The 15124-nt window shown below is 44.8% G+C and overlaps 1 protein-coding gene and 1 long non-coding RNA gene across 5 annotated transcripts in view; one reads left to right on the top strand and one right to left on the bottom strand.

Moving 5' to 3' along the window:
• Nucleotides 1-9769, bottom strand: part of Arhgap21 (Rho GTPase activating protein 21) — a 125743-nt gene extending 115974 nt beyond the window's left edge. For 2 of the 4 annotated variants that reach the window (XM_028764820.1, XM_028764823.1), the window contains exons 1-2: nt 9281-9330; nt 8522-8916 (exon numbers count right to left, since the gene is read on the bottom strand). In XM_028764820.1, the coding sequence (XP_028620653.1) occupies nt 8522-8602 (81 nt within the window). In that variant the 5' untranslated portion in view covers nt 8603-8916; nt 9281-9330. Of the gene's footprint in view, nt 1-8521; nt 8917-9280; nt 9331-9682 lie in introns of those variants that run through there. The other 2 variants (XM_028764821.1, XM_028764822.1) reach the window with 2 other exon arrangements.
• Nucleotides 9770-10076: 307 nt separating this feature from the next.
• Nucleotides 10077-11560, top strand: LOC114618949. The gene is made up of 2 exons (XR_003711045.1): nt 10077-10591; nt 10682-11560. It is a non-coding gene; the product is annotated as an uncharacterized LOC114618949 (long non-coding RNA).
• Nucleotides 11561-15124: the final 3564 nt, after the last annotated feature.

Raw genomic sequence — 15124 nt, 5'->3', positions numbered from 1 at the left:
GTCTGACTTTAAAATGAGTGCCCCGAGCATTTCCTTCTCTCACCTCACATACTGATCCCTAGTATTTCCAGAAGCCAGGATTCAGAGCCCAGAAAAGCAAGTAGGCCTCACTGATCAAACTCACCCAGATTACCTTCCATACAGACCCCGCTATACCAGAAGACACTAGCATAGCCAAATACCTTGCCTGAAGACCAAGACCATACTAGTTAAATGATATCCAGAAAAAAAACCTCTAAATGTACTAGCCCCATCTGATATCTAATAATCACCATGTTAGGAAGAATTTAAGTCCTTGGGGCTGGAGAGATGGCTCAGTAGTTAAGAGCACTCGCTGTCCTTAAGGTCCTGAGTTCAAGTCCTACCACCCACATGATAGCTCAACTGTCTGATGCTGTCTACTGCTGTGCAGATGTGCAGGCAAAATACCCATATTCATTAAATACATAGATAAATAAGTCTTTTTTAAAAACAAAAGTTTAGTCCTAAGTCCTCATAAACTTTGTTAAGGATAAATGTAGTAGAAAAAAACCACCAGGAAGTCAAGAGACCATGTGCTCACTGGGTTATAAGGACAGAGCATACCTGGCACTGCTCACAGCTATGCCAGATGTCCATCCAGGGCTGAGATAAGCAACAGAGCAAAAGGCAAAAAGTAACCAAGCCAGAATCCAAACATACTCAACATCAAACAGAAGGTCAGAGAATAGCCAGCCACTGAGCAAGGTAAATAAAAGTCTTTAACTTAGCCTTTTTAATAGTAACAGACAACAGTTTGCTCTGGTCTATGTTCCCAAAGATAGGTAAGTATTCAGAAACACCATGTTTAAATCTGAAACCTAGTCTTTTACTCCTAATGTGAGAGAACAGAATTTTTTACATTAACTAGAAAACAAAAAAATTCTATCATGTCAAGTTTTAAAACTATAATACAGTATATCCATTTGTCTTTCAGGTTCTTAAAACATTTGTAGTGTGTGTGTGTGGTGTGCAGGTGTGGGTACACACATGACGTGCACAGGTGGAGGTGAGAGAACAACTCTAGAGAATCCGCTCTCTCCCTTCACCATGCCTTACAGGGTTTGAGCTCAGGCTGCCAGCAATCCATGGCAAGTGCCTTTACCCCAGAGCCATCTCTCAGGCCCATGATCAGGTTGCTTCAGAAGCATAAAATACTGTCTTTGATTACTCCATTGTGAAATAAACTATTTTGTACAATACTCAGTTTGATGAGACAATGACACCTTAAATTACAAAATTATTTCCATGAAAATAATGCAAAACCAGGGGTTTTGCATGAAACATCTATAAAACACACCTCTGGGTATGTTTATGAAGATGTTCCCAGAAAACTTTAATTGAGGAAGGTCTCAATGTGGGTGTCATCACTCTATGAGCTGGAGTCCTGGAGAGAACCAGAGGCAAGCTGGGCAGCAGCAGTCATCACTTTCTGTTCCTGAGTGCAGACACATGTGACCAGCACCTTCTGTTCTTTGCACAATGCCTTCCCTGCCACGCACAATGCACCATATCCTGGTAAACCCTAAGCCAAAATAAACCCGTCCCTCCTGAGGCTACTTCATGGCAGGTGTTTTGTCACAGAAACTATAAAAGTTACTTAGACAAAGTCTTACTACCCCAAAGACTACACAGACAACTATTTATAATAGTTTCACACATTTAATTCCATAAGGTCGATTAAAAGTAGATAAATACTAGGAAAGTCTTTAAATACAGTAACCTTTCATTTTAGTAATCTAATCACATCAACCAGAAAGAAAAACAAGTGCCTACCATATGGTCCTTCTGTAAGAGAAAATAGCTGCATTCAATAACAGCATCTGTGCATCTATCAACACTAGCACTGGCCATCCTTAAATCAGCAAGCATACTGTTAATATAAGAAGATGACAAGGCTCTTCACAGCACAGAGAACAAAAGAAAGAGTATTACCTTTGTTGTAGATTACCTGACCCATAGTAGCTCAAATTAAAACCAGGAAATCAAAGCACAACAGACTTGGAGATATGTCAAAAGAAATGAATACTAAAGAACACTAATCATTCACGGAGAAATTTTCTTTGTTGGTGGCTCTTATCTAGTGAAGGGTCTGGCTTCATGCATCCCCACCCAGACTCACACGATGCCCCAACTGATACGAGGTTCTGCTACTGCACTATTTATTCTCAGTCCTGTCAGGCTTTGCTTTCCGTCCTAATGTTCTGCAGAGAGATTTTGGCAGAGTGGTATTCTGGCTTTGGATCCATGTATGTGAAGAAAAAAACACTTAAAATTAAGTAATAGTGCTACAGTGTATCATAACTAGCTAGACTCAATCCCAAGACTTCCTAGAACAAAGCATATGCCTCTGAAAGGCTGTTCATGTATTGCTTTGAGTATAGATTTGCTGGAAAACCAGATTTTCACAAGACTTATTTTAAAACTCAGTAAACAGCAGTTTGGGATTAAAAATGATAAAAAAAAACTAGCATTTCTATACTCGAATCAAAATTAACAACTGTTAAGTTTGTCTAGTTGTTATGTTAAAAGATATAAAGTAAATACCATATGGAAGACAATCCTTTTACTAAAGAAACATTGTTACTGCAGACACACTGCTTTTTTTTCTTTAGAGTGCTAGGGCTCAAAGCCAGACCCTAGCATGCACATCTCACCCTAGGTGTATTACCTTTCTTTCAGTAAGCCTTCGGCATCCACTACTCTAATTACCATTCCTCTAGTCTGAGAGCAAACCCAGTAGTGAAAATTGTTTCCTTCATTTGTACTACATATTGTCCTGGTTACTGTTACCTGGTAACCAACTTCCCAAAGGTAAGAAAGATACAAAGGAAAATAATGACTCAAACATCACAGCACCAATCCTGACGGAAATGGAAGGGAACTGAAGGTGCGAGAGGCCTTCTGAAGAACACAGAGCACTTCCTCCTCCGAGGTTAACACACGGTATTTACACATTACATGCCTAAGAACAAACTCAGTGACACTGTGGGATTTCTCTCATCTTCATTCATGTAAGAAATATAGTATGACACAAAGAACACTTGAATGAAACCGTCAAACTCGGATCTTTTATATTCTATGTTCTCTATCTGCACCCCCCCAAAAAAACAGTAAAATCATCTAGCTAAGCTGGTCTGCTGGAGACGGGAGATGGGAGATGCTGGGAAGGACCAGTGGGCAGCCAAGTGCAGGAATGGCACTGTGAACTAAGCAGGGTGTGTAACAATGTGTCACTCAGAAGGTGGCCTGTAAACACAAACGGGAGACAAGAGCAAGCCATGAAGAGACCAGGAAGAGCACTGTACAAGGCAGCAGGTGGGAGGCTGGAGGCTGCCAGGCTTGGTCTCTGTGTGCAGAGTATCAAAAGTCTGGGATAGGCAGTACTGAATGAGGAGAAGAGTTACAGGAAGTGAGGGCAGGAAGGTGAAAGGGAAAAGTCCTGAAGGTCACTGAAAGAACTCTGCCCTGTAACTTTTAAGGAAATGAATGAAAGAACTCTGCCCTGTAACTTTTAAGGAAATGAATGAAAGGCCATTAAAGGAATTTGAAAAAAGGAATGACTTGATTTGCTTCATAAACAATCTGCTCTGCTTACAACAGGGAGAAAGAATACACCAGCAGAGCAAGCTGAGAAATCAGTGGAGCAAATATGCATACCATGTATGAGCTAAAAAAGAGACAGGGATCTTTCCAGAGTCTGCAGGGCAGGGCTGCTACTGCTTGTGATGAACATGCCCAGAGAGAGCAAACGGGGAAGGTGAGCAGCAGGAGGCAGACATCAGCAGGTTGGCTGTGGAGTTGCCGGCTTACTTCCAAGGGCAGATGGATTCTGCATACCCCAGTTAGTAGGATGTGGGCATCTGAATTCAAGAGATAAAAGGAACCCTGACTTGGTGGCATGTGCCCCTGCACTGGGGAGGCTGGGGCAGGAAGATGGTACATTCAAGACCACACTGGCTCTACAGTGAGATCTTGTTACAAGAACAACAGAGAAAAGCAGACTCCCTAGCATATTCCAGAATTTGTGGGGTGGGATGAGGAAGGTCATAAGTTAAAGGTCACCCCACAGCTACATATCCAGTCTGAAGCAACCCTGGATCAAAACCATGGAACTTAGGAGGGGAAGAGGTACAAACTAAATCCTGAGATGTACACAGGTAAGAAAGTTGAAGAAAGGCCGGGCAGTGGCGGCGCACGCCTTTAATCCCAGCACTTGGGAGGCAGAGGCAGGTGGATTTCTGAGTTCGAGGCCAGCCTGGTCTACAGAGTGAGTTCCAGGACAGCCAGGGCTACACAGAGAAACCCTGTCTCGAAAAATCAAAAAAAAAAAAAAAAAAAGAAAGAAAGTTGAAGAAATCCCACAGACAGTGAAGGGTATAAGGATGAAGTAGAGTAGTGAAGATAACAATAGTGTACCAGATCTCAGTGAACAGTCACTGAAATGTAAAGCCCTTCCACGGTATCCATTCATCTGCTCAACAAACACTGAGCATTTATTACGTGTCAGACACTGTAGAAATAAACATGCCCTGTGCTCTTATGGAGGCTGCAGTCCAAAGAAGGCAGAGCTGGCCAGAGCTGTAAGCACTCGTTCCCAACAAAGTACAGTGTGTTTTGGACTAATGCACTAGCAGCAAATCATCAACCCTCGAGAGCCAGGGCAGACTACCCTAGGAATCACACAGGAGAACCGCCTGGAGGGCTGAGTGAAAAGCAGATTCAGGGAGAAGGTGTCTGCAAGGTGAATTCAGAGACACCTGTGAGGAGAAGTACAGCAGGCTTCTCCTGCCCACAGTCCCACAAATCCAATTATATGAAGTACAGAAAGGAGAAAGGGAGTGAGAAAGGAGAAGGGTGACCCGACTACTGAACTCATTGAAGACTGAGCTCTGGAAGGACACAGGGACAAGCTGAGCTACCAGGAAGCTCCTGTTCATCAGCAAGACAGCAACCCAAACTCAGGTAGTGGCCTGAAATCTGTAATGGAGACTTGACAACTTCAGATAATCAAGCATAACCACCTACTTTTTGACAGGTATACAGGCAGTGACACTGCTCATAAAAGAGCTGGCCGCACAGACAGGCAGGTTGGTGGCAGAACAGATCTGGAAAGAGTGCATTGCTTATAGGACATTCTCAAACACCACTGAGTGATAAACACAGTTCCTATGTAAGTCTAGAAGGCAACCACAGAATCTGCGATAGAGCTAGAGACTGGGTGTCTACTACAGATAAATTAAAGTCATAGGAAAACATAAAATAGAACCTAGGAGGAACTTAGTGGATAAAGGAATAGAAAGAGATTGTCTCTGGCTTAATCCAATATGAAATGGGCAAACAGTAAAAGAACTCTATTTAAAAAAAAAAAAAGACAGACAAAACTAAAAAACAGAAAGAGCTTGAGATGGAACAAGGGAGTCTGGGACAAAACAAAATTAGCACTACTATAAAAGACAGCCAAAGCAAGACTTCATGTAATTTCCTACTCAGAAAAACACCCTTAGTGCTTATAGTATTCCATTAATCAGCAAGCAAAAGACACAAACTGAATTAATGAAATTAAGAATAACAGTTAAGTTGTTAATAATAGAATTGCTAAAACTTTCATTATTGTAGACTACTGGGCTACAGACTAAAAGGTACAATCAGTGTTTAAAATGGGCAGAAATTTAAAAAAAAAATCAATGAAACTTTTCAGTTTTCTGGTATATTAAAAAAAATAACCAACAACAAGAAGCTAAACCTTGAAGCCTAAAACTAAGTAATAAGTAAGGGGAATGATCTTATCACAGAATATTTAAAGCAGTCTATTATGTTAAACAAAATAGCAAGCCAAAGTTACTCAGACAGACACACAGACATACACACACCATGGCTCAGGGTGACTAAAACCATTACTGAAAAGCACATCTTTAAAGCCCACCCCGGTGGCTCTTGCCTATAATCCTAGCACTTGGAAGGTGCTAGACATAGGATGACTGCCATGAGGGTAAGACAAGCTTGGGCTACACAGCAGGACCTAGGGGAAGGGGGACGGGAATGACATTTAGATGTATAGAGTAAATTTGTCTGAACACAATCTGACTGTCCTGACTGTATAATATCAAGACACTTTCTAAAATTAACGTAATTCTTTAAGCTATGAAAGCTATTGGTTTCCAAGCTTTTTGGTCTTCCAATATAATCCCGAGGAAGGGTGCCTAAATTAATATACTTATCAACACGAATGGACTATTTAACAGGAACATGAAATCTTCGTTTTAAGCAAAGCAACTGACCTTATCCACAGAACACAAAATACGCTAATTAAATAAGGCATGAAAGAAATGCTAATTCAATGACTAAACTGGTTTCCTCGGTCTCACCAAATTAGGCATTTTGGTCGATTGACAATCAGCATTAAAACCAAGACCTACGTATTTGTTTCCTGATTAGTTAAGAATATATATCAATATATTATTCAGACACATTCAGGAATGTGTTTCTTCTTTTTGTTCCTTTTCTTAAGTATCAAATAACAGTATTACAGAATACAATACTTCCAATAAAACTAAAAACAAAGTGTTCAATAACAAATACTTATCAAACCCAACTATGGCAACTCCCTTTCTAGTGTTCAGAAATAGTCACAATCTGTTCCCAGCATCAAAGAGAAACTCACATCACAGCGAACCAAAGGCACTAATATCACTGTCCCCCTACTTCCCACCTGCCAGTTTGCAAATGTTTACTGAAGCATAAAGAACCTAAGACTAGTCTTTAAAAAGCCAAAACATATTAATACCAAATTCAAGTACTCTTTAAATGAACAAAATACAGACAATATTGTTTTTTCACTCTTAACTAGAAACAATAGCCACATAAGCAAAATGCCCAAATGAAATGCCACATTTCACAGCCTTTAAGATATGTATGTGTGTGTGTGTGTGTGTGTTACACACACACACACACACACACACACACACTGCCACTATCAATAAAACCAGTACACAACTAGCTGGAAGAACACTGTTTTCTAGACAAGTACAAGATGTGTCTACATTCTTGGTTTGAGAGTAACCCTTAAACAATAACAACACACACATATTATCAAATAAACGTTAGTTCTTGCAAACACAAAGCCAGCAGCATGCTAATTAAAGTGTTCACAAGACAATGACAAATAAGGCTTTAGGACCACAGCATATATTATTATGTAACTACAATACCCATTAAGCAATCACCAGGTTGTAGGTAGGTCTTCCAAAAGGCGTCATTATGGTTTACTGTGATCAGAGGATTGTGGTGTCAGACTTAATCACACTTTACCTGCAAGCAGGTGTTTACTGATATCAAAAAGTAGAAAACTAATTCTAGCTGTAAACCTGAGGCTTTGTCCGATAAACTGTAGCAACACACAAAAAGCCCCCTCCACATAAACTTTCTATCCCCAAATGAAGTAAACTGAGAAGCATTTTCCGCATGTTTTATAGACCAAGATTTAATTGACTAAATGTCCTAAGACCATGAAGAGAAAATTTACAACAGAGGAAAAGAAATCGAGAGCTCCTGAGGGCTCACTGGAGATGTTGCTACTGCCAACAGTGTCATCTCAATAAAGACACGTCTCAATTCAGAACAACAATGATCAGCACCTTTAACGAGCAAATTACAGGAACTATACAAAACAAAGTAAACACGACAGAACCATCACAGACATAAACTCCACACATACACCAGCTCGAATACAAGGAGAGTAAGAGAAGACAGCAGACCGAGTTATGCCATACGTGAACAGGGAGATTTTCTACAAATTCTGTTCAGGTGGCTCAAAAAAAAATTTTTTTTTATAAGGCCACGTAAATTCTTCCCAGCCAGCCATTCTCTGCACTTCAGTGAGAGCCACCTGCCACCCGAGCAGCCCACAGAACTGTGCAGCAGTGTAAGGGCCAACTGGGCATAAATAAAAGAACAGCAAAGCCAGAAGATTTCCAGGAGGTTGGAATTTCAACACCACAGGCGTTTTCCAAGACTGAGTCTAAACTGTCCATGGGAAGCCTTCAATTCCCACCCAAAGCTGCTATCGGCACCACTAGGAACCAGGATCCCCTCCCATCATAGTCGAAAACATCGGATTCCAAGTGCACCAAAGCATACCAGCTGCCCTCACCACTGAGGATGTAACACACACAAGCGTTACATAAAGCCATCCCCAAGCAGACCAATGTCCAAAACACTGGAGGAAAAATGGATGCTGGACATTACTGTTCTCAGGCTTCTCAGCCAGACATGGAAGAATGCCTCTGCTCAGAAGGGTAACCAAGACTCTGGCATGTAAGACAGAGACTTTTCCCTGCTAATTAATCGCTGAAGTCCCTAGAAGCAAAAGTAGGCCAGGCTTCACTTCCCTCCTGGTCAACTGGGGCACTGCCACCAAGCAGCTGACAGACTCCATGGCCGACGACCCCCGTACTCTTAGGACGCTCACAGACATAAGCCACCGCCCAGCTAGCTGGCTTACCTCACACACAGAGGCGGCTCCACAGGCCTTGAGTTTGTCACCATCTCCCTCAGGCAGACCAGTCCAATGTGTGGCCATCATTTCATTTCAAATTGTAAAGGGACAAATCCTTTGGAGTACACATTGGAAAGGTGCACCACACACCAAACGGGAAGCAGTTCCACAGCAGGTTCTGAGGCGATGCAGGGTAAGGACTGGTCAAAAACGATTTGCAGGAAGCCCCTTTAAATACCCTGTTCAACAGACTTAGCCCTCTTCATTTCTCCAGACTTAAAAGTTCAGGGGCGACAGGTTTCCTTGGCAGGTCGGGTGGAGGCCAAGTGCAGAGAGAAGAGGTCCACTTCCAGGCAGTGTTACTTGGAGGCCAGAGAAAAATCAGCTTTCGGAGATCCTTCCTGGAACAGGGAGAAGTTAATGAAGGACATGAACTTTCCCCGGGCGCCGATCTTTAGCCTTGCCACAAGCCCAGAACAAGTTCCCCTTCTCCCACAATCCGAAGGATTACTCAGTCTACGAAGTGAACCCTGCAAAGAAAACAATCTTCTCATGCAATACTTTTTTTTTAAAAGAAAGAAAACGCCCGAACGTCGGGAAGAGAAAGAGAGATTGAGACCTCAGAACTGCCCCGGTGGCTGTGTCAAACACGCCCGGCTGCTATGAATCCTTCAAGGGAAAAAAAAAAAAAATCCCGGTTCAAGTGCTGCATTTCCTGGGCAACGCCGAGGCGGTGTGTGCATTCTGCAGCACCCGGATACCTACTCTTAAGCGAAGTTTTCTCCGCACTGGGTTAGACTCGCAGACGCCCTCCAACTCCCCAACAAACAAACAAAAAGCCAGCTCGGACCGGGGCGGGCGTGGGCTCGGCGGCGGCCGCCCGGACCGCGGATGACTCCGGCCGGCCGTGGCAGCCTGCCCTGCGCCCCGGCCCGCGCCCCCGAGGAGGCGGCTGTTTTCCTTGGCCCGCGGCTGGGATGGGTGGGGAGGCGTGCGGCCGCGGGTGGGACGCGGCGCCGCTCCCGCTCCGGCTCCCGGGCATGCTTCGGGAGAGCCGCGGCCCCGGCAACTCTCAGCTCGCCGCTGCGGCCCCCCACCCCCGACCCCGGCCCGGGCTCCGGCTAGCCCTTCCCGGTGGCCACCTGAGGCAGAGGGGAAACCACCCACCTACCACTATTTCCTCCGCCCCTTCCTGAGGCGGGTCGCCGGCGCGGGCTCCCGGGAAGCGCGGCCCGGGCGCGTGCGGGAAGCAAGGGCTCCGCTCGGCGGCTCGGCCCGCGGCGGGCAGCGCTAGGCCGCGGCTCGGTTAATATTCATGAGGCGCCGCCCCTCCTCCGCGGCCCGCCGGACCCCGGCGCCCGCTGCTCGCCTTTGTGCCCCGGCCTCTCTCGCTGCGCACACGCGGGCGCGGCCTCCGCGGGCCCGCGCCTCAGCCCGGGGCGGTGAGACGAGCGGCCACGCAACGGAGAACGCGGGCTAGAGGTCGGCTCCCAGGCAGCGCCAAGACCTGCCCCGGCCGGCCCCGGGCTCTGGGCGCCGCGGGAGGGCGTGGGGCGGGGCGGCGGCCGCCGGACTCTCCCCTCGCCTGGCCGGGCCGGCCGGGGCCCCACGCTCCCGCGCCCGCGATCACCGAGCGTGAGACTGGCCGAGCCCGCGGGCGCGCGAGCTGCTTCCCGGGGGCGGACTGCTCGCGCCTTCCTTCTGGATCCACCTCCTCCCACCCCACCTCTTTCCCCTCCCCTCCCGGGGGACGCTCGGGGGCGAGGAGTTTTCGGTCTGCAGTCACCCAGCCCCGGGAGCCAAGCTAGAAGAGGAAGACGGGTCGGGATAAGGGTGGTGCTCCCCAGGCGCCTCGAAACCTGGGCACCCGCTAGCCCTCTCGTCCCCGCTCCCCGACGCCGGGCACACAACTCCGGCCGCTTCCCGAGCGCCGCTCCAGAAGCAGGCACAGCCCCGCAGCTGTCTGCGGGACAGGTCTTGGGGAACAGCGGCCCCTTTTCTGCAGCGGGTGGGGCGAGAAGCTACGGGATGTGGGGCTTCCAGATAAGGGAGTGTCCCCGCCCGCCACACTGAAAGGTAGCTTCCTGCGGTAAGCAGGGACCGGGTGGTTGGCGACTACGTGTCGTTCAGATTTGGGGAGGGTGTTTTTTTTTTTTTAACCTGCAGGGCTACTGAGCGATTTAGGCGCGGCTAGCGGAACCGAGCGGCGGTGGCTGAGCTTTCCCCACGCTCCCGTCACTCGGGCTCAGCCGCCAGCCCCGCGGCAGCCGCTCCACACCCCACTCCCAGCCTGGGCTCAGACCCGAACGCCTGGCTCCGCCCTGTTGTGCCTCATAACATCTCCCGCTGCAAACCGCCCAATCCGGTAACGCTGCGAGAGTATGCGAGCCAATCAGGTCCTACGGGCTCGTCTTCTGCCCCGCCCCTCAGCCGCCCCTTCCCATCCCCACCCCATCTCGGGAGGTGGCTCACCAGCTCTGATCCCCAGAGGAGCCTCTAGTTGTGGCAGTGGTGCTTGGCACCTCTTCACCCCAGTCCTCTCCCCATCTTATGCACATACCCCCTCCAGGTCTATGTCCTGCTAATGCTGTTGATGGTCATTTCGATCCTCACTTCGGCAGGGGACTGACAGCTTTTGTGTCTGATCAACTGTCACCACCATCCCGAAAGAACAGAACAAAAACCAAGACGCTGTGGGACGTGTTACCTTTTTCATCTTGGCTACAATTACCTTCTAAAGACTCCTCCCGTTTTCCACACCCATCGCCTAGGGTCCTGTTTCTTGTGGAGGTTTTCAAAAGAGCACTCAGGAGCTGGTAAAGAACCTGAACCTTAGTTTATTTATAGTTCCTTACAGTGAAAGAGGCCAGACAGAATTTACAACCAAATCCAGACAGAATTTACCACCAAATCTTGACATTAGAGGAGAGAAATTAACTAGATCATTTTTTCAGTAGCTATGAAATATGTAAGGTGTAACTGCCCCTAACCAAATTAACCAGTAGCCAAGGGTGATAAATAATAAATAAATGAAAATAGAGCCTACTACCCTGTGATTTACTGAGTAGCAGCATGCTGTTACACAGCAGATCTAGTTATACCCTCCCACTGGGTAAAGCAGCAAAAATGGAATAGAAATATAACATTCAAGTGGTTTATCGCTAGTGGGCTTTAGAGAATAAGAGGGGACAGGCAAAAACATCCACCGCTTACAGATGCAAATGTGTGTGCATGGCATAACTGAGTGCGTAACAGCTGAGGGTATCTACAAGGTTTTGATCATTACAAATGGTGGTTTGGGAAGAAGGCTTCCTTTTAGAACTAGAGAATAAAAAGTTGGCCATGAAAGGAAATAAAAATCATTATGGAGTAACAAAATGTACAGATGCAACATTTCAGTCAAAGGAAGTACCATGTGAGAACCAAGAGTCTATCCAGGGCCTGGAGAGAGAGATGGCTCGGCAGTTAAAAAAAATTCCTAGTACCCACACCAGGCGGCTTACAGCCACAAGAAACACCAGCTCCATGAATATCCAACACCTCTGGTTTCTGAGTGCACTTGTACTCACTGCACATAACCACACACACACACACACACAAAAGTAAAGTCTTGCCAGGCGGTGGTGGCACACACCTTTAATCCCAGCACTTGGGAGGCAGAGGCAGGTGGATTTCTGAGTTCAAGGCCAGCCTGGTCTAAAGAGTGAGTTCCAGGACAGCCAGAGCTATACAGAGAAACCCTGTCTCAAAAAAAGAAAAAAAAAAGTCTTTTTAAAATACTATAATCTATCTTCCTCATTTTCCATGTAATGGTGCAAATTTTTACACGTGTGTAAGGACTAGAGCTAATCAGAAACAATGGCAACCAACATCTCTTTAGCTCTGTCTCCTGGTGGGTACTACTCTCAGAGTTTTATATACATCTTAATGAGACTGCAATGTGGACGCAGAAGTCAAGCCCAGAGGGTCTGGTTCCAGAATCCATTGTATATATATATATGTGTGTGTGTGTGTGTGTGTGTGTGTGTGTGTGTGTATTCATATATAGAGAGTATATGTATATATAGAGAATATATATATATATGGAGAGAGAGAGAAAAAAAATAGAGTTTATTCAAGGATAGAGTTTATTCAGGGCATGGGGAGAGGAGTTAAGAGGGTAGTAGAGGCAGAGAAAGGCAGAGACAGAGAGCACCAGAATCCATTCTATATACAGCTACTTCAAACATCCTTTTCAATTATAATAACCATATTAGCTAACATTTAACTTACTATGTGCCTATAGACTTGTGGTCTATAAGTAAGAATTTAATCCTATCCCTAGGAGAGGTATGAGCATAGTGTCCCAAAATAAATCATGGGAATGCTTCTCATAACTTTATGAGTTATATTATGTATGTCTTATGTGCGTACACTCTATGAATGGAGATGACTGTATGACTAGGATTTGGGAAATATGCTTCTGGCCTGCTCACTAGACTCTATGAATGTAACCATACATTTTTAGTTTGTTGGGCTGTGAACATCAGGTGAAATCACAACTATATAGGGACTCTGAAAGTATAAAAACATTATGTTGGTTACTAAGATATCAAAGTATCAAAATCTTGTGTATTAACTATTAAACTATTAGGTTGCTATGAAGCAAGACTTTGTCTTGTTTCCTCAACAGAACTTTACTCTTTCACTGACACTTACTAGGAACACATTGGCAGTGAAAAGTTAGGTCTATACCTGCCTGAAGATATGAGCAATAGTAATCTCTGAATAAGTGACTCATCTCCCATTTAGATTCCTTCTGTGTAGACCAAAGGGCACAGGCACTCTCCGGTCTCTGCAAAGTGACAACCAACAGCCAGTCACTCACCACCCCACAGACTAACAGAGTAAGGGGTACAAGATGCAAGGCCTTGGACTCTCAGCTGCCCATCCTGGTGTTTCACTCATTAACACCTCCACCAGAGGGAGGGCAAGCGAAAGGAAAATGGGCCAAGCACTCAATCATGTGGCTACCCTTAAAAACTCTCCTAAGAGACTTGGTGAAACAACGTTTAGGGGTCATGGTAACTGAGCAAACTCTGGACTGAACTCTGAGCTTCATGGACTTCATGACTGATACCTGGACACTTGTTTATCCCAAGTCTCTTGGATCAGTGAGACCCAACAGGAACTCTAACTATTTACTTGAAAGCTGATCTTTTCCTCCCCAGGGCATGTCTAATATGTGGTTTCCCATCATCGAACTTGAAATAAATACATCACTAGATGAACAACTACAAGGCCAACTCATAAACCATAATTCTTGCAGTGCAAGCAAGACAGTTTAAAAAATGGCAACTAGAATATCTCAAAATATAAATTTTGGCTTTGAGGATGGCATAATAATAGTGTTTGGCAAACCATTATCAGGGAAAAATGTCACAGCTAGAAATAGAACCACAATGGCCAGGCCTGGTCTGGTCTGAGGTCATTCTGTGACAATCTATGGCTGATTTCTACTCTGAATATAGAAGCTGGCAAGTCTAAGAGGCACAAGTGTTTGCCAGAGAATTCCACAAATGAAATTTGTAATTCAGTATGAAGCATTTGCAAAATTATGTGTCTGAGATATTTGACACCAAATGCCATCAGAGGAGCCACTTTTTTTTTAAATAGGAAAACACTGTGTGCTTTATTTCTTATTCATATAATTTCAAAAAGGATATGATACCTCCTAACATTTTTTTTGGGGGGGGAACCATTTTCATGTTAAATTGAATAACTACAGAAAACTTACTTACACGGCATTTAACTATAGTAATCCAGAGACAGTGATTCTCCAAGGAAGGAAATTCTAGGACCCTTCATCAAAACCCTTTAAAATAAATATTGTAAATTATTTTACTAATTTAGCATTCTGTAATTAGTAATTATATTACTTCTTAGCTATTTAAGGTAATCTAGTTTTTATCATTAATTTCTGAACTTGAAGATAACAGTCTTTAGTTTCTTATATATAGTAACCAGCAAAGTGTTGCTAATTTTGAATAATTTCCTTGCTCTTAGCTTATCTTTCCCCAGTTCTATAATAGAACACTAGTATTTATTTTGAAGCTTTAACTTAGACTCCCATAATAACTGCCATATCTTTGACCCACACAAATCAGTACTTAATTAATCAACAAATAAATAATCAAGGTGGTGTTATGATTTTTTATTATTTGGGGTTCTAAAATTCAAATGTATGGCCTCATACACACTAGGTGTCTTAGTCAGAGTTTCTATTCCTGCATAAACATCATGACCAAGAAGCAAATAGGAGAGGAAAGGGTTTATTCTGCTTACACTTTCACATTGCTGTTCCTCACCAAAGGAAGTCAGGACTGGAACTCAAGCAGGTCAGGAAGCAGTAACTGATGCAGAGGCCATGGAGGGATGTTACTTACTGGTTTGCTTCCCCTGCCTTGCTCAGCTTGCTTTCTTATAGAACCCAAGACTGCCAGCCCAGGGATGGCACCACCCACCATGGGCCCTCCCACTGTTGATCACTAATTGAGAAAATGCCTTACGGCTGGATCTCATGAAGGCATTTCCTCAACGGAAGCTCCTTTCTCTGTGATAACTCCAGCT

The sequence above is a fragment of the Grammomys surdaster genome, unplaced genomic scaffold, assembly GCF_004785775.1.
Source record: "Grammomys surdaster isolate TR1022 unplaced genomic scaffold, NIH_TR_1.0 146, whole genome shotgun sequence".
Taxonomy (NCBI): domain Eukaryota; kingdom Metazoa; phylum Chordata; class Mammalia; order Rodentia; family Muridae; genus Grammomys; species Grammomys surdaster.
The sequence above is the reverse complement of the archived record's forward strand: the minus strand, read 5'-3'. Positions and strand labels throughout refer to the sequence as shown.